The 24,245-nt window shown below is 41.9% G+C and overlaps 1 protein-coding gene across 1 annotated transcript in view; it reads left to right on the forward strand.

Annotated features, from left to right (window-relative positions):
- The window catches only part of HSD11B2 (hydroxysteroid 11-beta dehydrogenase 2), a 40,373-nt gene extending 17,733 nt beyond the window's left edge, over positions 1 to 22,640 (forward strand). The window contains exons 2-5 of the mRNA XM_066584059.1: positions 4,724 to 4,936; positions 9,775 to 9,960; positions 11,516 to 11,653; positions 17,212 to 22,640. Coding sequence (XP_066440156.1) covers positions 4,724 to 4,936; positions 9,775 to 9,960; positions 11,516 to 11,653; positions 17,212 to 17,564 — 890 coding nt within the window. The 3' untranslated portion in view covers positions 17,565 to 22,640. The remainder of the gene's footprint in view (positions 1 to 4,723; positions 4,937 to 9,774; positions 9,961 to 11,515; positions 11,654 to 17,211) is intronic.
- Positions 22,641 to 24,245: the final 1,605 nt, after the last annotated feature.

Below are 24,245 nucleotides of genomic sequence, written 5' to 3' on the forward strand. Positions count from 1 at the left end.
TACTCATCGGTATTAGTGTATCTTGACGCCTACGGAAGCTAGGAACGCCCCTATCACACCCCTAGCTCCCGATTGGCTCACGTTAGGAAGGTCCTAGCAGCCTGTGGAGACATTTCTGCCAGCCGTGGATGGATTTGGCTGAGGGTTACAGTTCTTGTTAGGCTTACATTATTACCTGTAAATGCTGCCATGTTACCGCTGTAACATGCCAGCATTTACATTTCATAATCTAAACCTAAGAAGAACTGTAACCCTCAGCCTAACCATCCGCGGCCGTCAGAAAAATGTATGCAGACAGTGCAGCATCTCATCTCAGTGTCGGCCAATATTTGAGGCGTCAGTCCAACGCGTCTGCCGCCTCAGCCCTTCGTATCCCATCCGTTGCCTCAGCCCTCCGTATCCCGTCCGCCGCCTCAGCCCTTCGTATCTCGTCCGGCGCCTTAGCCCTGCGTCCCGGCCGCCGGCTGTCCGCTCTGTGTCCGGTGGCTGCATTTATGTGCTCCGTGAGGGAGCCGCTCACCCACTCCCAACTGGCAATCGGACGCTGCGCACCCCTTCTACACTGATGCCGGGTTTGGCGTCCAGGTCCGCCGCTCAGAAACTTTCTTGCAGATGTGGGTGTGCGGCTGCAGCAGCAGCCGCTGCTGTATCCCCCTTTTCAAGAAATCTTTAGTGGCCTTCCAGCACCTGTTGCCTAACAAGCTGTGCAGCCAATCAGCATCAGGGGGTGTCACCTCCCTGTCAATCTTGACTCCACCAGGAATTCCTGGTGGCGTCAAGATACACTAATACCCTACCCATCTTCCTGGCTCCCTTTAGCCAGTGATTAGCTGCAGTGGTCATATGTGTTGGACATCTTTGCTCGGCACCCGGAAGTGAAGATGAGCAGGGACGAGGGGCTTGTTCAACGAAACTGGCAGTGAAGTGAGGGAGGGAGGTGAGCAGATTTTTTTATATTTTATTATTGCAGACGGAAAAATAGTTTCCCTGGATAAAGTAGCAAACAAGTTGAAAATCTACTTGTGTGACAAAACTAAATCAATGTTTTCAACTGTATAAATAGATACAAACTTCATGAAAGAAGAGAAAAGCAAGGGGGTGCTACGGGGGTCTTGATAACCGATGCCTTCAACCAATTTGTTTTGTCTCCTGATCATACGATGCAAGAATACATATCATGTCACACAAACTGAACTCCAGATATAACTTCCTTTAACCATGTAGGGCCTCCTGTGTCTGAATTGAGTATGGCACATCTGTTGTGCATATAGTGTATGTATCTCCATTCTTATCTTCTTCCTTTCACATACCTGATTCTAGGTGTTTGGCTCCTAATCAACTTGGTGGTGCGTATTTAAATTCTAGCAGTCTACTGCAAACAGTCTTCCAGAAACAATATATTGCGAATATGTTCACTTTTAACACTCAAAAACAAGGAAGAAAACTTTGTCCTCAGTATTCATCACTAACAAATAAAAAACTAATTAGACACCACTTTATTTTTTAACTTTTAACTACATACAATATAGCAGAATTTGCCTTCCATATTTACTGTACATATGGTTACTGGGAAGCCAAAGCAAAAGAAAGGAGACATAAAATAAATGAAATAGCTAAAGTCTAGCGCAGGCAGTAACAGTATATAGGCCTTTATTTAATATGGCTTCATCTTACCTGCTTGGGGTGGAGTCCATACAATTTCTTCAGGAAGGGAGGGATGCCCACATTTATAATTATCATGCCAAGAGAACTCTCTGTACTTCAATTGTTTAGGCATTTTCACATCACCTGTACAGAGTACAGAGCGTTCTGCCAACCTTCACCTGTGGATGGTTCAATTAATGAGCTGGCAGTTCCTGATATGAGACTTTAGATTGTCAGATGGAATCCAAATTATGCGCTCATCCCATAAAACGGGGTGATTCGGCAGAGAACCAGCTCACCCAGTATTTAAATGCCCGACTAAGTAAGCAGTAACAGAGTTTCATTCAGACTTATTTTTATAGTAATCACGAGGGGAGGATTGGGTACCCAAAAATTAGAAAGTGGCCTCATATTATAGATGGGCCCTAAACCAGCAGCAAGTTGCAGGAGTCAGGAAGCCACCTATTCTAGGACTAGTTTTGTAAAAAGTAAACTAACACGCTTAACGTCTCCAAGTTCTTTCTTTGCTATCTTTCTTATAACTAAGGACAAAAGGGTGTGTGACATATAAATGAAGATATCACATTCTGTGACCCTAGTTAAACGGACCCTTCAAAGAAAAAACTACCGTAGGTAAAGTTCTTTCTCTATACAATAATGCATACTGCTAACACTTTGTTATTGCAACATATGTAGTACAAGGAAACAAATATTCATAGACTTCAACAGAGATTAATGGCAATAATATAGTTTGAATCCTTCATTAGCATTGATAACCTGAATCATTGATAACTTGTTAGGTGATGTACTTGAGAATAAGTGAAAGTTAGGACTAGAGATGAGCGAGCACGCTCGGATAAGGCAGTTACTCAAGCGAGCATCACTCGCTTGAATAACTGCCTTATCCAAGCGTGCTCGCTCATCTCTAGTTGGGACATTATGGATGGGTTTGGCAGATATGTAACTTATGTAGGGGCGAGGCCCGGGTTAACACTTCATAAATAGCACCATCATATTCTGCAGTGCTTTACAGTGGTCTTATGGTATGCAGCTGGCCCAATGCCTGTTTCCCCCTCAGGCTTATGTTGGGAATGGCTTGCCGACCATGGGATTTGCTAGTGAAATAATCAGGTTTATGATGAAGCTTTGCAAATGATTGAGGAATAATCCTCCACAGTGCCGAATTCTGAAATGGTAGCCACCCTATGAGTCAATACCCAACCATTTACAAGGCCCTGCAACATGACTAGGGATGTGAGCCAAACCAGAAATTCCATGAAAATACAGCTGTTTTGGGGGGTTATTGCCCTTATCCGTGTACTGTAGTATTTGTTTGGCTAGGTGAGAGGCCATTAATGTGCATCCAGGGTTTATTGTTCCTCCATGTGAAGAGACCACAGGAGAAAATACCATTAGGGTATAGGGAGACTTATTCCATCACTCATTTGCATGTTTTTTTTTCCAGGGAGCATTGCATTCCTATATAAGGCTCCTTTATACCCTCATGGTGCTCTCTCTGGTGATCTCTCCACAAGGAGAAACGTTACCCACCCCCAGATTTTCAATACGAGAATTGTGGGTCGTCTTGGAGATCAGGACACACTGTACTCTCCAATCCATACCAGAAGGCTACCTTTCTTAACAATCATCTCTGTGCCCTCTTCATCGATGTATTCCTGAACCTACAGCCATAAGGATATAAAACCACTCCCAGAATTATATTATGAACTGAATGTTTTAAGATTTTATTATATCCATGGTTTTATATCCTTTAGATCCCAAAGGTTTCCTCTGCTAGGAATGTATGTAATCTGCTGATATCAAAAGGGTTTTCCATTTGTAAACTTCTGATTGCCTATCTTTTGGATAGATTACTACTGGTAAATCAGCAAGCGTCTGGGACCCTGGCAAATCAGTTGTTCACCGGGCCGATGTGCTCATGCACTGAACGGATTTCTGCAGGAAGCAGACAGCTCTTTTCTCACTGCAATGGCCTGGCTTGGTATTACAAGTCAAGTTCCCATTCACCTATTAGACCTCATCTAATATGATTTAATATCTTTTATAACAAAGGTAATGCCATCGCCATGCATTCAGATGGATGAGGCAGTTGTGCCAGACTGCTCATAACAGGATTGAGTCTTTGGTTGGGTCTCAAATTAGCCCACCATTACTCATTAACCTAAGGGTTTATGCGAAACTAAATCAATAATCGTTCTATCCATTGTGTACAAATAGCAGTTTGAAAGTAATGCAGGGGTAGGTTTCAATTTACCAACATATGGCCTCCAACTATGTGGCTGCCACAGTGGGAAGTTGAAGTATTCACTGCTGTTTTTACCCCTCCTGAGTGTGTGACCCAGCAATATTGACAAAACATACGGTACTTTCCAAATAGTAGAAGGGGAACATAGCTAACCTCCATCCATATGAACCATGCCCCAACATGCTCACTTTTCTGACCACGCCTTTGATATGTCATTCCAGATCCCAGGATAGTAGGAAGTATGTCAGATGTGCCAAGGTTATGTCTAGATAACATTTACAAGACTTGCTAATGCCCTCTGACACAACAGATCTCCAGAAATGTCTCAGAAACTTCCAGTAAAAACTACAGTATTCATAGGAAATGCTTTAGTTTTATAAAGATAGAAACTCTATTATAAAGTTCTTCACTAGGTTATTTTATAACAATGCTGGTACCAGATGGTAATAATATGTGCGCAGTATAATGTCCATATAATGGCTACAAGACCTAGGAACACCCGCGTATCTACTGAACCAAACATGTATCAACATTGGGTTCAATATTATGGAACCAACGACTTCCATATTCCTGTCATATGAAACCAGCCAAATGTCAGGAACAAGGAACTGAGAAAGAAACCAAGGCTAAGTTCTGATCGCCATGTCCCTGTCATCCTTCTCAACCCTCAGTGTGGTGCCAATTCATTCTTGAGGTGAAGACAAGATCTGCGATAAAGCATATTACTAAACTCTAATACTAAAGTCTACAACTTTAATACCCAAATAACAGAATTCTTTTCCATTTCTTATGCTGATTATTTTTTATTTCCAGGATGTGATTCGGGTTTTGGAAAAGCTGCTGCCCATAAAATGGATAAAATGGGCTTTAGAGTGATTGCAAGTGTGTTGGATCTTCAAAGTCCAGGTGCCAAGGATCTCAAAAAGAGATGCTCAGATAGGTTAACTATTATTCAGATGGACTTGACCAAAGCTGAAGACATAAAGAGAGCCTATCAAATCATAAGGGAGAAAACGGCTGATACTGGTATGTATGAATTACATGACAATACATGAAATACGTTAGGCCACACACATAGACAAGTTTGAAGTTAGTTTTTTTGCTAAATAAGCTGAGAGCTGAATTGTGGTTCTCAATTCCCAAATGGCATTTTTTGAAAAAGTTATTAGATCTAAACTGCCCATACTTATAAGGTAAGCTTCATTTGGACAACAACACGCTGGTGAGACCGCTTTGTGTGCACGTTTGAATTGGTCTATTACTAGTTTTAAAGCATCTAAATTGGACTGATCAATATGTGGTCCTGGCCCATAACGTCGCAAATTGTATATGCCCTACATTAGAAATTTCTGTGACTGGGCTTTCGCCCAGGTGTACCCGCTCCGCTACCTCATGGGACTGGCTTAGCTCTCTAACACAAGTTATCCAATATGTTACAAAAATTGCAGGAACAAGAGGCATCTCCCGTTTAAGCGCCCGTTCAGACGGCCTGGATGCGGAGAGTATATGCCGCAGTCCGGAATACCGTCAAGTGGGGAGAGAGACTTCAGCTCTGCTAAACGTCATCATTCTTCCCTCCTCCTCTCCGCCCCTTGCCATTGTACGGCAATGGGAGGGAGCAGGAGCTAGTGTGATAATCTCTTGCCCCATCCCTTTGCAAGCAGTCGGCAAAGGGCAGTGATGGGGAGGGAGTTTAGCAGAGCTGCTACTGAACATCCTTCCACCTCCCTTTTCCAGCAGCTCTCATAGGCTCCCATAGGAGTCTATAGGACCGGCCGGCGTATTCTGGACAGAAAATAGGTCTAGAACTATCTTTTTCAGCCGGTGTAAAATCGGGCAGCCGGAATGCGCTATCTTTTCTGGCTGGCTGTTCTTACGCACAGGAAAATCGCCTATCTGAATAGATGCATTGGAATCTAATGCATTAGATGGTCAGGATTTTTGGCCAGCATTTAATCGTGACAGAATTGCCACAATAAAACACTTGTGTGAATAAAGCCTGATTCTGAGAACAAACTATTGCTGTGAATATGTGTGACCAGTTTGTTTTGAATCTACAAAGCGAAGCAATGGATGGATAGCTTAGTGCATGAGGGACTTTTAAAGGGAATGCCCACCTCTGAAACCTTTTTTTCATTGAGACTTCTAATTTAATATATCAAAAATGAAAAGTTAGTGATGAAAATGGTCCTAACTAAATCCTATGTAGTCTTGTCCTGTGTCTGATCATACAGCAATATTACCATCCATCTGTTCCCTACGTCCTGCTAACCTACCAGTATATGTAAATGTAATATAGGGGACAGATCAATGGAGGTGCCACTGTAGATCAGACTACAGAGAGATTCTTTGTAGTCTGTTACCATGGAGATACATAAATCACAAGAAATAGACACAAAAAATAGATTTTTTTAAAATTAAAATGATTGCAGAATTGCTTTACTTCTCACTTTACATACAGTGGAGTAATAAATAAAATGGCTGAATTGGTGGACATGCCTTATTTGTAAAAAATAAAGTAGAATATGAATTTAGCCCTTTTCCTGCCAAGGATATATCTCATACATCTTTGATCTGCACTTTAGTAGTCATGGTAATATCTGATATGTCCTTGCTACAAAATGGTCTAGCTCAGGCTAGATGACAGCTAGAGGTGAGATCCAGCTTCAGCTAGAGTAGGTTAAAGTGGAAGATACATATACAGTACTTGCAGCTCTCACTTTAGCCTGTGCTCTAGCTCTGGGTCTTAAAACAACACTAGGATCGTGGCTTTAGTCATGACCCAGACTAGCCAGAGTACACTACTTTTAAGGGGCTTATCCTCAAAATGTAAAAACTATCTTGGCTACCAGAGATGCCAAATATCCAAAAACCCCGACAGCAAAAAGGTTAGAAACAGTTCTCACATATACTCCAACAAGTTGATTTTAACATGAAAGCAGGGGCAGTCTAAAGCAGACCTGGGCAAAGCACGGCCCGCGGGCCACATCCGGCCCGCTGAATAGCTCGGACCGGCCCGCAAAGAGTGTCCTGGTGACTCACCAATGAGTCCGGTGTCAGCAACGGGAAGCAGCGAAACTATGCACTCCGAAGCCTTGTCCATTTTGTTCACTTCTGTGCTGTGCTAATAGTTATTCAGGCCTTACTTATTCAAGCACCTCTACCAATGACGTAGGCTTGAATAACTTTATTAAACAGCACATAAGTTAACAAAATGGACAAGGCTTCGGAGTTTGTAGTTTCACTGCTTCCCGATGCTGAGTAAGTGATGCCACTGTAACTTCTGAGTGCCAGGATGCTCGTTGCGGACCTTGGGGAGTGCCAGGACAATCGTTCCACGCTCGTCATTGGTAAGTGTCAGGACTTTTCCCTTTGCATTGTAATTAGAATAATAATACTAATAATATTCACTTTTTAATCTCTCTTCTTGGGGCAGCTCTCTGTGCCCTCTCCTAGGAGCATACTACTGTGTATTAAAAAAATCTATTTTCCGAGGTTAGCTGTTAACCCTTAAATATGGCGGCTAACATTAAAAAAAGAAAAATTGATGCAGAATGCCGAGTTTTTAACAAAGAATGGACTTCTAAATATCTATTTACTGAAACCAAAGGTAAAGCTGTGTGTTTAGTTTGTGGAGAGCAGATAGCTGTATTTAAAGATTACAATTTGCATCGCCATTATGAGACTAAACACGGAGAGAAATACAAGAACTTGACGGAGGCAGAGCGGGCACGGGTATCTGAAGATTTGCTAGCAAAACTGCAAAGTCAGCAAGGATTTTATTAAAAAGCTTCACTCATCCAGGGATGCAGCCGTAAAGACCTGCTTTGTAGTATCCTACAAAATTGCAAGAAACAGTAAGCCATTCTCTGATGGGGAGTTTGTCAAAGAATGTTTGGTGGACTCTGCAGCGCTAATTTGTCCTGAGAAAAAAGAAGCATTCGCAAATGTGCCCCTCTCCAGGCGAACTATAACGAGACGGGTCGAAGACATAGCGGGGAATTTGTTGGTCTGGCCCTCTAAAACCATTCCAATTTCTCATGTGGCCCCATGGGAAAATTAATTGCCCACCCCTGGTCTAAAGCAATAAGCAGGTCAGGTCTGGAGACAGTAACACTGTCCTAAATCGAAAATAGTATGCAAATCTTTGCAACTTTGTTATGACATTGCACTCTGTAGAGCAGCTCATGTAGGAGAGTAAAATTTGGCTGAGTTCCAATAAGGCCTCTAAAGATGTATGCAGTAGGAGGAGGGGAAATAAAATCAGGAAGACCAACAACCAAACGTGATAATCTCAAAATGAAATGCTTTACAGTGCCTGAAGGAGAATCTGTATTTTTAGTCTGCACCATATGGGGCATCTTAAGCTGCCAGAAGGAGCCAAAAATGGCCAACGGAGCATGAGTGCTGCAGACTGAAAATGCAGGTACTTTTTAAGAGATTTTGGATTATTAGGCGAATTTAAAAAATGTTGGACTATTGGCAACTACAGTAATAAGATACCATGGTGTATACTGCATGTGTATGTTTAATATATTACAAATGTATACTGAATGGCTACTTTAATAGAGACACTTATTTAATAGCACATTGGACTTTCTTTGGCTTTCAGAGCCGCAGCAATTCATCGTGACATAGATTTCATTAGGTGTTGAAATCACTCTGCAGGAATATTGGCCCATGTAGACAGGTTCAATTCTTGCAGTTGCTGCAAATTACATGCAGGCATCGATATACTCTGAATAGCTGTCTAGGAAGGACTCATCAATTCATGCTGCTCAAGCCAAATTCTGATCCTCCCATCAGCATGGTGAAGCAGGTGGGTGATATTCTGGGGCATCAGTGATCCGATGGAGTGTGTGCTTGCTGTTATCAGTAAGAAGGAAGCAGGACACTGCCCACCCCTCTACTTTTAAAGTAGTCAGTCCCAGCAGAACCCATGGGGGAATGTATTACGCCCTCCACCTGACACTGGTTGTGTCATGCTGCTTACTACATACTAAGACAAAGCATGACGGCCGCTTTCATTAGTTACAGGGAAGAAGGTCATATGTTCTGATATGTTAGTTGGCCATCAGTATTGTATTCACTTGCGGTTTACTTGACTGTGCACCACCATGCCAATTTGGATTCACATGGAATACTATCTCACTGCAATCATGAAAGGGTCAGAGTCTCAAACAAAGTGGACATTCAGTGTATAATAAGAAGGGAGATCCAGTAGATCCTGGAAGAGTCTGGGTCATACTCTTGGGCCTATCTTCCCTGATATTGCTAATCTTTAAGGAACTATGTAATGTTGCATAGTCTGCAATGCTGCCAGTCCTGGGACAAAGGCACGAGGTGTAAGAAACCATAAGCCCAATCCCTTCAGCACCTGACTGATACACTTGATAATACAGTGATTAGTACTTTGTGCTAATTCTATTGACGCTTATAATAGTTTTCTTGTGTCCTTTATTCGTCCATTACCTGCTGTTAATGCAGAATGCAAAAGAAAGTTTGTTCTACATTTCTAAAAAAAAAACTAAAAACTATTACAATAGAAACATTTCTATCAGTGCCCTGTTCCAGGTTATTAGTAAACGTTTCTTAAGGAGGTAGGCTAAGGACAGGACTGCTAACTTGTTTTTCAGCATTTCTTCCCTGAGAGAATGATTCATTAATCACTCCTTGTACTATAACTCAATATAGTTTTCCTATTCAATTACTTAGTATGGCACAGTGTCAGACGGCTTTTACATTCTAGTTCTATCCAGCAGGTGTAAAGGAAAAACACTGCGGCCTGCTAGTTCCTAATCCTTCTAACCTTTGTGGTTTTTGCCATTTTAAGGTTTGTTTTCTTTCTTCTTCTTGCTGTTTAGGGCTGTGGGCGCTTGTGAATAATGCCGGGTACTGTGCTCACTTTGGAGATGCCGAGCTGTCACTCATGTCCACTTACAGAGGCTGCATGGAAGTTAACTTTTTTGGAACACTTGAAATGACTAAAACTCTACTACCCATGCTACGTTCCTCTAAAGGACGGATCGTGACTATCAGCAGCCCTGCCGGTAATTATGTCCTCATCATTCTTCATGACCTACAGGATTAGCCGGTTCACACTGACTGTACGTGAATTACTTGCCATGGAGTCCACTGAGGACAGACGTGCCCTTGTATAAATGCAAACAAATTCTACATGGCACTAGTGTCGCCTGCTGTGAACCCGGCATAACAGTAAACCTGCTTTTATCCCATATGGTCACAAGCATCTGATATTAAAATAATATACCACATCTTTCAATATTGTATGAAGAAAGAATGCTGGTGCAATCAATAAGTATGACTGTCAGCCACAATCTGCATATACTATGTGCTTTGCATAGTTTTCTATCTGAGAAGCCGGGTGCTGCCTACTGCTGTTAGTCATCATTCCTTCTAATCCATGCCATTCAAACAAGTCATTGCTAGCATATCCTTATAGAGCGGGAACAGAGTCTTTGCCCGTTCACTCATGCTGTCACTTTGCTATCAGTCCTAGTGATGCAAGTGTTGAACTTTGATAAGTAACTTGTATTTTCCCAGCATTGCATCTGGCATCATTGCAATTTGTTAGAAGAAAGTGTAACCGCTGCTAATATTAAAAGTGAATGCAATTAAATGTTCCAATTAAAGATAACCAGTGATCATAATTTATAGACTCCATCCTGTGGTTGCTGAAAGGTTAGCAGGTCAACTCTACAAAATATGTTTCTATTAACTCTTTTATTGCTCAATAGAGATGAGCGAGCATACTCACTAAGGGCAATTACTCGATCGAGCATTGCCCTCAGCGAGTACCTGCCCACTCGGAAGAAAAGATTCGGCTGCCGGCGGCAGGCAGGGAGCGGCAGGGGAGAGCGAGGAGGAACGGAGGGGAGATCTCTCTCCTCCCGCCGCAACTCACCTGTCACCCGCGTCGGCAGCCGCACCTTTTCTTTTGAGCAGGGAGATACTCGACTAAGGACGATCGAGCAATTGTCCTTAGCGAGTATGCTCGCTCATCTCTATAGCTCAATACTAAAGTAACCCCTGCAATCCTGGGCAAACAAAGATGGCCGCACCGCTTTTACAAAGGAGCAATAGTCGATCAGAGAATCGAGCTAGAATGGACCAGAGATCTTCCACTCAACAGGTAGTTGCTCAAAGATTGAGATGTAGCTCAGTGAGCTGAAATGGAACAACAAGCAACTACGGAGCAATTTCTCCCTAAGTGCCCTGTCAGGGGCCGTGTGTACAAAGGCCAATAGTCACCCATAATCCTTCTTTTAAGCGATTATTTGGGTGACTATTGGGCAATGTAAAGGTACCGTTAGATGCTGCTTTGATTGGTTAGTGCTGCCCACATGAGCGGCACAGCCTATCAGAGCACCAAGTATTGTGTTATCAGGTAGCTAGAGAAGCAATGACGCCATCTTTGTTTGTCCAGGACCGGAGGGTTGCTTTAAGAAAATTCTGCAGCTAAAGAGAATGATTTTGTTCACACCAACCGGAAGTGATTGAATGATTTTTACACTAGATGTCTGATACTGTCAGTAGATACCACCATATAACATTACTATACTACAAATATCTTTGATTTTATAGGAGAACACTCGTTTCCATTTTTGGCTGCCTATGGCTCCTCCAAAGCCGCCCTGGGTCGAGTCATGGACACATTTCGTCATGAACTAATGCCCTGGGGAGTAAAAGTCAGCGTGATACAGCCCGGGTCCTACAAAACAGGTATGTAATAATTGGGATCTTAAACACAGATCCAAAAATTCTAAAATAATGGACTTGAACAGGTCGGAGGTGGACAGTAGCTTGTTCTCATGGTGCGCATTTGGCCATGTAGACATTTAATATTTGTCTGATTTGCTCAGTCAGGATATGGGTGTATAAAGCATCGGAAAGAAATTATACCACGTATGTGATAAAGAGAGGATGATGCATATCTGAAATTACACTACTGGCTTGGCACTTGTATTTTTTTATTTTTATTTATTCCACCCCAAGATATCCAAGATAATGTACAGGGTGTTCCGTTCAAACAGCTCACATTTTAATGATTGTAATTAGCACTAGATGAGCAAAAAACTCATTTATCAAACTTGTCTAACAGTAAAACTGTCTTTGTTGTCCATAGCAACCAGTCATAGCATAGCTTTTGTTTTACCAGAGCAGTATGAAAAAAAGGTGTGATTGGTTGCTACAGGCGATAGACTCTTTTACAGCTAGATAGTTTGGATAAATTAGGCCTTTTTTTTTCATTAATTTCTTTGTAATTTTGAAGTTCTTGCTTGCTACCGGCTCCAGTTGCATGAAGCCAAATGGCGGCTCCTCAACAGCGTGCGCGAACAGTAGTGCGGTATGCCAAAACAAAGTCCATAATTTCAGTGCAGAGAAATTATGGAGGAGCGTACAGAGGAGATGTACCTGATGGAAAAACAGCTAAGGTGCGGTTGTAAATGTTTCTTGCAACTAGCAGTCTTCTAAAACAGTTTGCGGGAGCTTTTCGAAGTAGAAGAAATTTGAGCGGGATTTCGGAGAAATCTGAGGAAATTAATCCACCAAGCATCAAGACAATCCAACATAGCTGCAATGACAGTGTATGGGGTTCTGCATAAGCATCTTCGTACGTATTCTTATACAGTCCAATTGTCCAACAACTGAAGCCAGACGACAAGCCACATAGACAGGAATTTGCTAGCAAAATACCTGATCGTATCAGCACCAACAGTCACTTTCTTGGAGACATCTTGTTCTCAGATGAGGCCACATTTCATCTGTCAGGATATGTCAGTCAGCATAATGTTAGATTACGGGGAACTGAGAATCCCCATGTCGTCAGAGAACATGTCCGAGGTAGACCAAAACGGAATGTGGTGGAATGAAGAATTGGATTATCTGTCTTTTTTTTTTTGGCCCCATGTACATTGACATTTTGGAGCAGTTCTTGTATACCCAACTATCCAATCTGCAACCTGACATCTTCCAGCAAGATGGGGGTCCCCACATTGAAGTATAAATGTTCAGAGTTCCCGCAATATCACCTTTCCAGATCGCTGGATTGGATGTGCTGGACCAGTTTGGTGGCCGCCTTGTTCACCAGAACTTACTCTATTGGGTTTCTTCGTCTGGGGTTACATGAAGGACTGTGTAGTCTTGACTACAGTAAATATTCTCTCAGATTTGTGACTCCATATGTGTGACACAATTGATGTTGTAACAGTGGACATGTGGGAGAGAACATGGCAAGAAATTAAGTACACACTGGATGTTGTTCATGCTACCAATGGGCACATGTAGAGGTTTATTAGTCATACCATTCATACGTTGACGATGTGCGGTCCGTATTTCGTGGATCCTTTGTTAAGAAATGCAGAAAAATGAATAAGGCTTGTTTCAGTTTATTTTTGGCGGACATGAAAAACAAATGACAAGCAGAAGTAAAAAAGGGACACCGTCTGCATACAGGTGACATACAGAACTGCACTCAAATGAAAAAATGTTAATTTTTAATGGATGCAACCCAGACAAGTTTTTATACAGTCATGTGAATTCGGGCTAAAGGGAGCCTGCATGTGTTCTATGGAGGCTGGTTAGTACCATAAACCATGTGGACCACATGAAGGTGCACAACCCCATTATATTACGTCCTTATGGTAGATATGAGAGGTCCTGTAACTTTTTGCTTTTTTCCATAACTTTGACTGTTTGTGTTCCCAGTATTTAGAAATATTAGGTATGATAAGCCTTTAATGAACAATTCATAAATGGTCCAGACACCTTAATTGGGCTGCTGGACCACAAAATATGAAAGTAGCCCAGACACACTAAGCAATATAAGGTGAAGTTCCCCATCCAGGCAGCTTTCATTTATTAGATCTGGCTAATATAAAAATTCAATCACTTTAACTGAAGATAGTTTTATATCAGTAAAATGATTACTGCCAGCCATAACCGGCCTTTTCCGCCCTTAACATTTTTTCTCCAAATAAAAGCATTTAATGTACCATTTTACCACTTTATGCTCATTTTCCTTTCCACATTACTGGGCTGGTTGATGTAATAGCAGTAAAATTGGTTAAACATTTACTATCTTAAATGACAATTTGTCTGTCTCATATTTTTGCTATACCCTACAATAACATGATTTCTACTGACTGCCACAGGCTAAACTAACAAAACCAGCAACAAGACCAACAGCGTGATTTCAAAAAGTAAACTCAATAGGGCAAAATGAGGAGGTATAATTCAGCCAAAGTACGAGTAAACAATTGAGGGTAATGGCAAGAACAACATGAAGAGATGTGTAGACAAAAGTTGTGAAACCTCCAGTCTGTATCCCCAGAAGATCCTCTAGAATCGTTTTGACTCTTCAGTTCTGTAGTGTCTGTGATTTCTCTCTGAGGCCTCTCAGGAATGCCGCCTTCTAATAGATGGCGCCCTAGAGGTATTTTACCATCTTCTATTTGCATACCAAATTTCCCAGAGGAGAATGACATGGTCCTATAATTCTCCTCACACCTACTTGGTGCTCTCCACAAGGAGAAACTATACCTCTCTCAACTCACATCATAGGCCTCTCATCCAGTTAGCCACCAACCTACTGTACACTGATGAGGGGTGAAAACCCTGAAACAGACGTCTCTACATGGTTATCCTTTCCTTATGAGCCCCATGTGGTGCAGAGTGCTAAGACAGCAGAAATGCAGTCCTAAGTAGAGATGAGCGAGCACCCAAATGCTCGGGTCCGCGTTATTTGAGTCGAGATTTTCGTAAAATTCGAGAGCTCTACTCGAGTAATGAACCCCATTGACTACAATGGGAGACTCAAGCATTTTTGTATGTGGGACGCCGGGTGCTGAGTTTTTTTTTTTTTTTCTAGGTTCGTCTCTCTCTCTCCCCTGCCTGCCAAACAAAAAATTTGCCATTGACGCGTGTTGCGTCGTGGCGGGGAGGAGCCAAAACAGGCATGTCACAGCGTGGAGGAGCCAACAACTGGGGCGGGGTCGAACACGGCTTGATGCTTGTTCGAGTAACGAGCACCAACGAGTACGCTAATACTCGAATGAGCATCAAGCTCGGCAGAGTATGTTCGCTCAACTCTAGTCCTAAGCTCTCACTCTTGACCTGAAGGTTGTGAGTTCAATCCCCATGTGTTCAGGTAGCCGGCTCAAGGTTGACTCATCCTTCCGAGGTCAGCAAAATGAGTACCCAGCTTTGTGGGGTGTAATAAATAAATACATTACCTGAAAGCACTGCAGAATAAGTTGGCGCTATACAAATTACAAGATTTATTTATGGAGAAGACTCTGACTTTGGCTTGTATTCCAAGACTTGTTCAAAGGCATGTTTGGTCAAACATTAACTTGTAGGAATGCTTCTGAGGACCTAGAGTTGTAGGTCTTTTATGGAACAATTAAAAGGGGTTGTCAGAGAGTGGACAAAATCTAGCTAAGGGGAAAAGTGCTATGAAAAAACTAAATACCTATTACTTACCAAGTACTGCCACTCTGGTCCAGGTTTTCTTTACCTAGCTGCAGCCATAGAATTACATCTACAACATGTGACCACTGCAGCCAGTCACTGGTCTCAGCAGACCACCACAGAGGCCAACAATTGCCTGTAGCAGTCACATGTAGACATGAGGTTATCACTGTAGCCAGTTAAAGACCGGTGGGGAGGTCTGAAGTGGCAGTGCTGAAACAGCAGTGGAGTTACCAGGTAAGTATTGGGTCTTTTTGTTTTTTTCATAGCATTTATACCCGTTAGCTAGATGTTGTCCGATCTCAGACAACCCTGTTAATATGATGCTTTATACTACCGTCCCTTTTGCACGGAACGATTACTGTTTAGATTCTTGCTGGATCGTGGGAATCAGATCAATAATTGTTCAGTGTAAATGCTGCCAGCGACTGGGCCAAATATGATAATTCATTTGCTTATTATTTGTCGTTCTGTTTCTGCAGGCATAAAATTCACACAATGATCAGCCTGTGTAAACAGGCAATCATTCATCTATGAATGACTGCCTGTTTACAGAGAACGGATGTGAGTGGGCAGAAGAGATCTCCGGACCGCTCTGCCGCCATTCACTGAGTGATCATCACTTCGGTGTGAATGCAGAGGAGCGACTATTTCTTGGAAGCTGTCTGGTCTCTTAGCACCCGACCATTGTCCGTGCTAACTGTTAGTGCTCATGTTAATGACCTGTTAAAGGGGTGGTCTCGCGAAAGCAAGTGGGTCTATACACTTCTGTATGGCCATATTAATGCACTTTGTAATATACATCGTGCATTAAATATGAGCCATACAGAAGTTATTCACTTACCTGCTCCGTTGCTAGCGTCCCCGTCGCCATGGTTCCGTCTAATTTCGGTGTCTTCTTGCCTTTTTAGACGCGCTTGCGCAGATCCGTCTTCTCCCTTCTTCTCCCTTCGGCTCCGCTCGGCAGCATCGGCATTTTGGCTCCGCCCCCTTGTACGCATCATCGCGTAGCTCCGCCCCATGACGTGTGCCGGTTCCAGCCTCCTGATTGGCTGGAATCGGCACATGACGGGGGCGGAGCTACGCGATGACGCGAAAAGGGGGCGGAGCCAAAACTCCGATGCTTCCAAGACCAGCCGAAGGGAGAAGATGCATCTGCGCAAGCGCGTCTAAAAAAGCAAGAAGACACCGAAGTTAGACGGAACCATGGCAACGGGGACGCTAGCAACGGAGCAGGTAAGTGAATAACTTCTGTATGGCTCATATTTAATGCACGATGTATATTACAAAGTGCATTAATATGGCCATACAGAAGTGTATAGACCCACTTGCTTTCGCGAGACCACCCCTTTAAGGTACCTCTTACAAGAAGGGTTGATAGTCACCTGAATAATCGCTCAAATGAGTGGATTCGGGCGACAGTTGGCCCGTCTACGCATAGCAGCAGACAGGGCACTGAGCAAGAAGTTGCCCAGTTGTCACTCACTGAAAAGGAACAACTGCTGAGCAGCTTCTTGCTCAATGTATACAGAAGCCGCTCAATGTTTGAGCAATTGCCTATTTTCAGTGAATGGAGGTGGGCAGCCGGAACAATCCCCGATCCTGTAAAGCACAGGAGAGATAGCCGCTGGATCGGCTCTTGGGTGCATAAGTGCACAGTCGTCTGGTGTAAAGGTGCCTTAACTTGGGCCTGTTCATAAATGTTAACTATAAAGACCTTTTGGGATTTTAGATTACCATATAGTTTTGCAGCTGTGAGCCAAACGTAATTTTACTTGAATATTGTTTTCTTTGTAACTGTTTTCCAGGTGCTCACGACAACAAAACGCACTGGGAGAACCAACACCAAAAGTTGCTGACAAGTCTACCAAGTGAATTGCTCCAAGACTATGGAGAGGAATATATCTGTGAAACCCAGAACATGTTTCTGAATTATGGAAATACAGCATGCTCGGACTTCAGCCCCGTGTTAGACAGCATTACAGACGCTATTCTGTCCGAGAGCCCAAAAGTGAAATACTATGCTGGCAAACAGCTATGGCTATTATATTTCATTGGAATTTACTTACCGCACTGTATCAGTGACAGTTTCTTCAAAAGTATATTCCTAAAGGGTAAGACTATGCCAAGAGCCCTTCAAAAGCAGAAGCAAACTGAATAAGAGAAACATCACGATCCACGTAATTCCATTTTGAATAAATTCTCTGGGAAGCAATATGGTGATGTCCCATCAAGCACTTTGTATTATAAAAAGTCAAGTTCCTTCTAAGTTCCATGTAGAACTTCTGTCTAATTTCTACAATATTGCAGGAAATAATATCACTTAACATCACTAATATAAGGAAATCTCTTTTTCCCATTTACATAATTACAAGTGCCTACTTAACTGAAGTTCAAGAAAGAGGTTAAAAACATTTCCTACAAAAGATTTTTGTCTTTGCTGCCTTTGTGCTACTCATTCCAGTGAAACTTTCCATGTTCTGTTCTTCTTATTTTATTGCTTTTACGCTATACTTTTCTGAAATGACTATGACTTCACTAATTCTCTGCTCCCCTACGCAACTGGATTGATCATCAACTATAGCTGGTCAGTACTTACTATCAGCAGAAGTATCTTTCAGTCAGCAGTAAACTCCTCTGACCCTTTCACTAGCTTGTCTGTTTGGCTGGGCCAAAAGCGTGTGATGGTGATGGTAGGAGTGAGCATGTGTTAGAAACTTCTAGAACCAGTAATGTCGAAGAAACAATACATTTGGACTGGAAAAATCCAACTTGCACAATTATATTTTCCCTCAGATGTTAAAACATGTTTAAAAATTCTCATAGACAATCAGCAGTTGATGGATTCTGTTATCCATCTACCAACAGAGGGCATTAAGATTCTACTTCCCGATGGTCTAGAGTGCGACATTTGTTTTTTCCTTTTTAGGGCAGGGTAGGGGTCATTCGAATGGCCAAATGTTTGGTGTTTTGTAAATCTAGTTCATGTTAGTAGTCCAAGTTTTGTTCTGCTTAAACATAGCACTCAATCAAGCATTTTAAAGGAATTTTGCAGGACTCTGAACAATTTATTATGATAATGGAATGTTGTGAAAGAGAAAAGTTAATCTCACCCCCTTTAGTGATCAGTGGTCCCTACCTCACCAAACCGGGAAAAAGCTGCTGCTGTCACAAGCTGTTCATTGTGCACATGACCACTCAGTCAGTCTAGTAGTAGTAGAATAACCAGGGAAGCCTGTGATTGGCTGAGCAGTCACATGTAGAATGAATGGCATGTAACCACAGCTGAGGTCTTGGGGGTTCAGCGCTGGAGGGGGACCCACCTGTGAAAGCGAGTGACTTTTTTTTTCTTATTTCACGATGCTTCATGGTCATAAATGTTTTTGGAGTCATGGAAAACCCTTTAAGGGCTTGTTTTATAAGACGAGAAAGCACTTTTTCAGCTGATTAGGTCATTATGATTTAGGTAATTTCAACTTTATGCAACAGAATTGGCTGTTTATCGTTTCAGTAATCTGTTTATGATCATGATATAATTGTTATATTACTTTTCTATTTAAGCTTCTAAAATATTTATTTAGTGCGATGAGTTGAGCTGTCATTGCCAGCGTACAAAGTTTAAAGTGCCTTCTCAGAATTGTATTCCACATTCAGGAGATACAATGTAATACATGCCAAAAAAATTGAATTACCTTCAGGTCATAGAACTTGTATACTGTATTTAATGCAAATGTTCTGAGTAACTACGCAACATTTCAGGAAAAGAGATTTTCATGTATGCCGCTCTAAGAAGTGAGTGACGGGGAGTCTTGGTCCTTCCTGCTTGAGGGTAGCTTTACATGGGACAGCTACTATCTCTCAAAGTAGTTGGTAAAGCATACAAATGTCTACTGTTTGTGTGACTTTATACAAATCATTGTTTGCTTGTTCAATTTTGCAAATGCTGACTAGTAAGAGGGTGTGAGGCTCTTTGGCACTCGTGTGCTTAAATTTTCGACCCCTCTCCAACACACATTCAGTCGTTGCCAAGTCCACTGAACGCACATGAATACGTGTGAACAGTCTTCAAGTTGCTGCGGTCCTTCGCTGCTTTGCCTAATAAGTCAGTGCTGCAGCGAGTTCATATTTGAAGATTTAAACCAGCCAGAGACCCTCGCAGTGATTGCTCTTTGAGGATCAGCAGGTATTTTTTTAGGAACCAATTAGAGTTAAGTGGGAGGGCAAAATATTCAAAATAAGGTTGGAGACAATCATTGTTTGGCGGAAGGCACTCCCCTTACTGCAAAATTGATTGGCTATTTCTTGACAGCCAACATTTAACTGTTTACTCCAAACATTAATTACTCAACCGGCAACTATTTTTTGGTGAACTAAGACGAAGCAACTAGCAACTAGGGGATGAATTTTCACTTGTCGCCCAGTTAAAGGCCATGATTACACGGAACAACGTTTGCTTTCATTTGCTCTATCAATCTACTGTTCGGATGATAGTTGTCCCATAAAGCCAAGATATGCTACTCATTCCAGTGGGGCCTTCAACTAATGCATCAATGCAGTACTCTCCTACTTAGCACCTCGCCACGTCTAGGTAACAAACCGCTAGTTCACCACCAAGTAAACTGACGACATGGGTAAAACAATAGAGTTTTTAGCCATAAAGAGAATTCCTCTGAACTGCCCACTAACAGGCTTGTTCACTTTGGCCGGATGTGCCTAATACTCTGTATTATGGTCAGATACACCAACATCACTCATCTTGCAGACAACAATAAAATTGAAGTAGCAAAATCCAATCTACCCAATTATTTTTAACCTAGAGAGTCCATGCCAGAGTGTATCTGACAACAGATACAGCAACGTATAGACAGCGGTAAGAGGACTGAACAGTACCAGTAGAGGAAAGTATTCATCACATTGAGTTCTAGATTTTATTTTTCATGTTTTGTACTGCAGGAATGGCCAAATCCTGATTATTTAGAAATTCTCACTTCGATTATGAGATCAAGGGATGCTCTGTTCATTGCAGCAATCAGAAGTGTGCGTGTCATTTATACTATACATGTTCAGCAAAGCATTTGTTAGGATTCAGTAAAATTGGGTTTCATGTGGCAGTTCTTGCCTGTCTAATCGTAGTGTAATCTATGATTATATTATTGGGTTATTATCATGATATTCCTTTTTATTTGTTGCATTGCTTTTATTTAAACTGCAAAAAATCTAACCATTAAATGCAAATTAATATGTCAATATAAATGAAGGAGCAGCCGTATTCTCTCTACTGCTGAATGTGAAATCCTGGTCATTCATTTGGCTTCCAGCATTTTATACATTATTGTTTATGGAGGGCTGAATAGAATAATAGGGGCTTAAAGGATATGTGAATGTAACCTTACCTGAACTGTCCAGAGCTACATCATGTGGCTCTAGAGAGAACTGCATTGTTGGTTCCTGATGACAAAAGTATAACCCTAGTTGTTTAGGCATAAATCCCACCTGTCAGTAGAACAAAGGAGTCAGTGGTCACATTCAGAGCACAGTCCCTGGGAGCTTCACTTCTGCAGAGAAGGGGCCGGTGTTGTTAGACCCTTGGAAGGGGTTGTACTACATTTCACTTTTCTCACCTGTCCATAGGATAGGTGATAAACGTCTGATCAGTAAAAATCTCAATGCTGAGACCGCAGCAGACCCCAAGAATTGGGTCCCTCTTTCCTCCTCTGCAATGAAGAGGAGATTGAATGGAGCAGTGGTTGCACATGTGCGTCGCTGCTGCTTTATTTTTAAATGGGGCTGCCAGAGATAGTCAAGCGCTCGTACTTAACTATACCCGTCAGCCCCAATGAAATGAATGTAGTGGCACCGCACATCTGCAATTGCCAGTCCATCTAGTTTGACATCACTGCAGGTGGGTGCAACAAACCCACGGTGATGAGAAAAGGGTGACATGGGACCCGTGTTCTCTCGATCAGCGGAGTCTCAGCAATGGATAGGTGATAAAAGTGAAATACAATACAACCACTTTAAGCTCTTCAAAACCAGAGGTTTTTTTTACTTTTGTTTTTTTCATCCCTGCCTATGAAGAGCCATATCTATTTTTTTTCAATCATCTATGTGAGCTTGTCTTGTGCTGGATAAATCGTATTTTTAATGCTACCATTTAATGTATCACATAATGCACTGAAAAACGTTTAACCATTTTTAAGTGGGGTGAAATGAAAAAGTGCAATTGTGCTATTTCTTTTATAGGGGAGGGGTTTCATTTTCTACAGCATTCAGGGTGCAGTAAAAGTGACACTTGAATTGTATTCTGTGGGTCAGTATGATTATGGATATACCAAAATTATATCTTTCTTATGTTTTACTATTTTAAAAAGTAAACTTTTTTTTAAAGAAAAAAAAAAAATGTTTTCCCATTGCTGTATTCTGAAACAAACATTGTTCTGTCAGTGGGGCTGTGTAGGGGCTCATTTTTACAGGGAAAGTTGTAATTTTTATTAGTACCATTTTGGGCTCCATTTATCTTTTTGATCACTTTTTATTCAATTGTTTTGGGAGCCGGGATAGCCAAACAAAGTAATAATTCTGGAATTCGGTATTTTTTTATGGTGTTCAACGTGTGAGATGCAATATTCTAATAATTCGGATTATTATGAACACAGCAATACCACAAATGTGTTTTTTTTTACATTGTTTAGATTTTTCTGTGAAAAGGAGGGTCTTTTGAACTTCAAGTCTTTTTTTTACTGTTTTGAAAATTTTCTTAAACCATTTTCTACATATTTTTAGTCTCTGTAGGGCACTTGAACTCGTGATCACTTGATCGCTTGTACTATATACTGTAATAAGTCAGTACATAACTTTATACTAATTTATATAGTAATTTAGTATGTTGCCTACTAAGCCTTGGGCACCTTCATCAGGGGTGTCATGCTAACCCATCAGCACAAATGTTTAACTGTGGCTGAACACATGATTGCAAGTGGAATAACCCGATATTGCTGAATATTACACACCTATGTACCATACAAACCATCCTGTAAATACTATGTATCTTCCTGTCCACCATCTCAGCACTGCTGCATGAAACCTCTCACCACGATGATGATCTGTACAATCATTCTGTTGTAGCACTTATGATTATGCTTTACAAATATCGCCATTATTTTTCTAAATCAATGTAACGCCTCTCTGTAAATTGCCAGTTTAGTTTCTAAAAAATAAAGGTTTTTATTTTTTCAAACACTTGTTTTTAAATTTTGTCTCTTAAAATTTAATGCGTAAACAAGAAAGATGTTTCTTTAATCCGATATCTTGAAGACATTGAGAATCATATTATTAAATGAATTGTTCATCTGAGGAAGGGCTGACTAATTCTCCCTGTAGGGAAATGTGGTCGTACATGGTACCCATTGATATAACACAGCGTCATATTGAGTCTGCCAGAGACGATTTTGTATTAATGGCTTTCAAGAAAGAGAGCTCCTTCTGTGATGCCATTGGCCCTTCACTATCCAGTTGTGGAGGGTTGATGGGTTGCAGATCTGCTATAACTGGTAGTGTGAAAAAAGAATTATCATGTAATTTCTACAGTGTGGTGAACACCATTAGAAAAGAAACAATGGTAGAATTAATGTGTTCTTCCACCCTCCAAATAAAAAAATAAGAAGAAGAAAAGTACCCCAATATGGTACCAATATAAACTACAGCTTACCCCACAAAAACAATTCCTCATATGGCTATGCAGACAGAAAAAATGTATGTCTTTTTAAAATGTGGAGCTGAAAATCCCCCCAAAATAGGAGTTAACTTGCAGATCGCTGGCAGTATCACTGCTTTGACCCCCACCAATCCTGAGAATGGGGGTCCTATGTCACTTTGAATGCAGCCTTCAATGGAAATACCCGAGGCCATTGAGAATGAATGGAGCGACTGCACTTGTGTGACCGCCACTTAATTCATTCACCTCCTCACTGCTGGGGGTACAGTGAGGTAGAAAGGGGATGAGGAACCCTTGTTCTCAGGTCAGTGGGGGCCTCAGCAGTGTGGCCCCCATTGATCAGAAAGTTATCCTCTATGCTGTGGACGGGGGTTAACTTGTAATTCTGATACAACGCCTTTAGTGGCTAAGCATTAGAGATGAGCGGGCATAGTCGCTAAGGGCAATTGCTCGATTGAGCATTGACCTTAGCGAGTACCTGCCCGCTCGGAAGAAAGGATTCTGCTGTCGGCGGAGGGCGGGGAGCGGTGGGGGAGAGCGGGGAGGAACGGAGGGGAAACCTCTCTCTCCCTCTCTCCCCCCTGCTCATGGCCGCAACTCACCTCTCACCCGCGCCGGCAGCCGAACCTTTTCTTCCGAGCGGGGAGATACTCGCTAAGGACAATGCTTGATCGATTTACCCCCTACCCTATATGCTCCTCTATCGTACGGTCAGTTTATCTTCGCTAAGCTGCACGCAGCACTCACCACATGATCTGCCTCTCGTGGGTAGCATTTTATGCGCTTTTTTTGGTGCAGTCCTGAAATACTCACTTCCTGATGATCCATGGCATTCATGGGGAAACGCGTCGAAGATTTAATTTAATTCTATAAAAGGGAATGAAACCCTAATTTACATTTAATGTAAATAGGAGAATCAATCCTATAAGGGGAACCAAACCCGAACTCACATCTAGTGTAATAACAAATAGGACCCTTGTACATCTTTATCTTCGAGGTCCTGCACGCTCCCGCTATCTATAGTACCACACTATCACGAGGTGGCTTTGGGTCTTTCCCACTGTCACCTGGACTAATTTTCCTGGTACATAACAGGCTCCTAACATCCATACTGAGCCCATTAATTTA

This window comes from Eleutherodactylus coqui, chromosome 11 (genome assembly GCF_035609145.1).
Source record: "Eleutherodactylus coqui strain aEleCoq1 chromosome 11, aEleCoq1.hap1, whole genome shotgun sequence".
Lineage (NCBI taxonomy): Eukaryota > Metazoa > Chordata > Amphibia > Anura > Eleutherodactylidae > Eleutherodactylus > Eleutherodactylus coqui.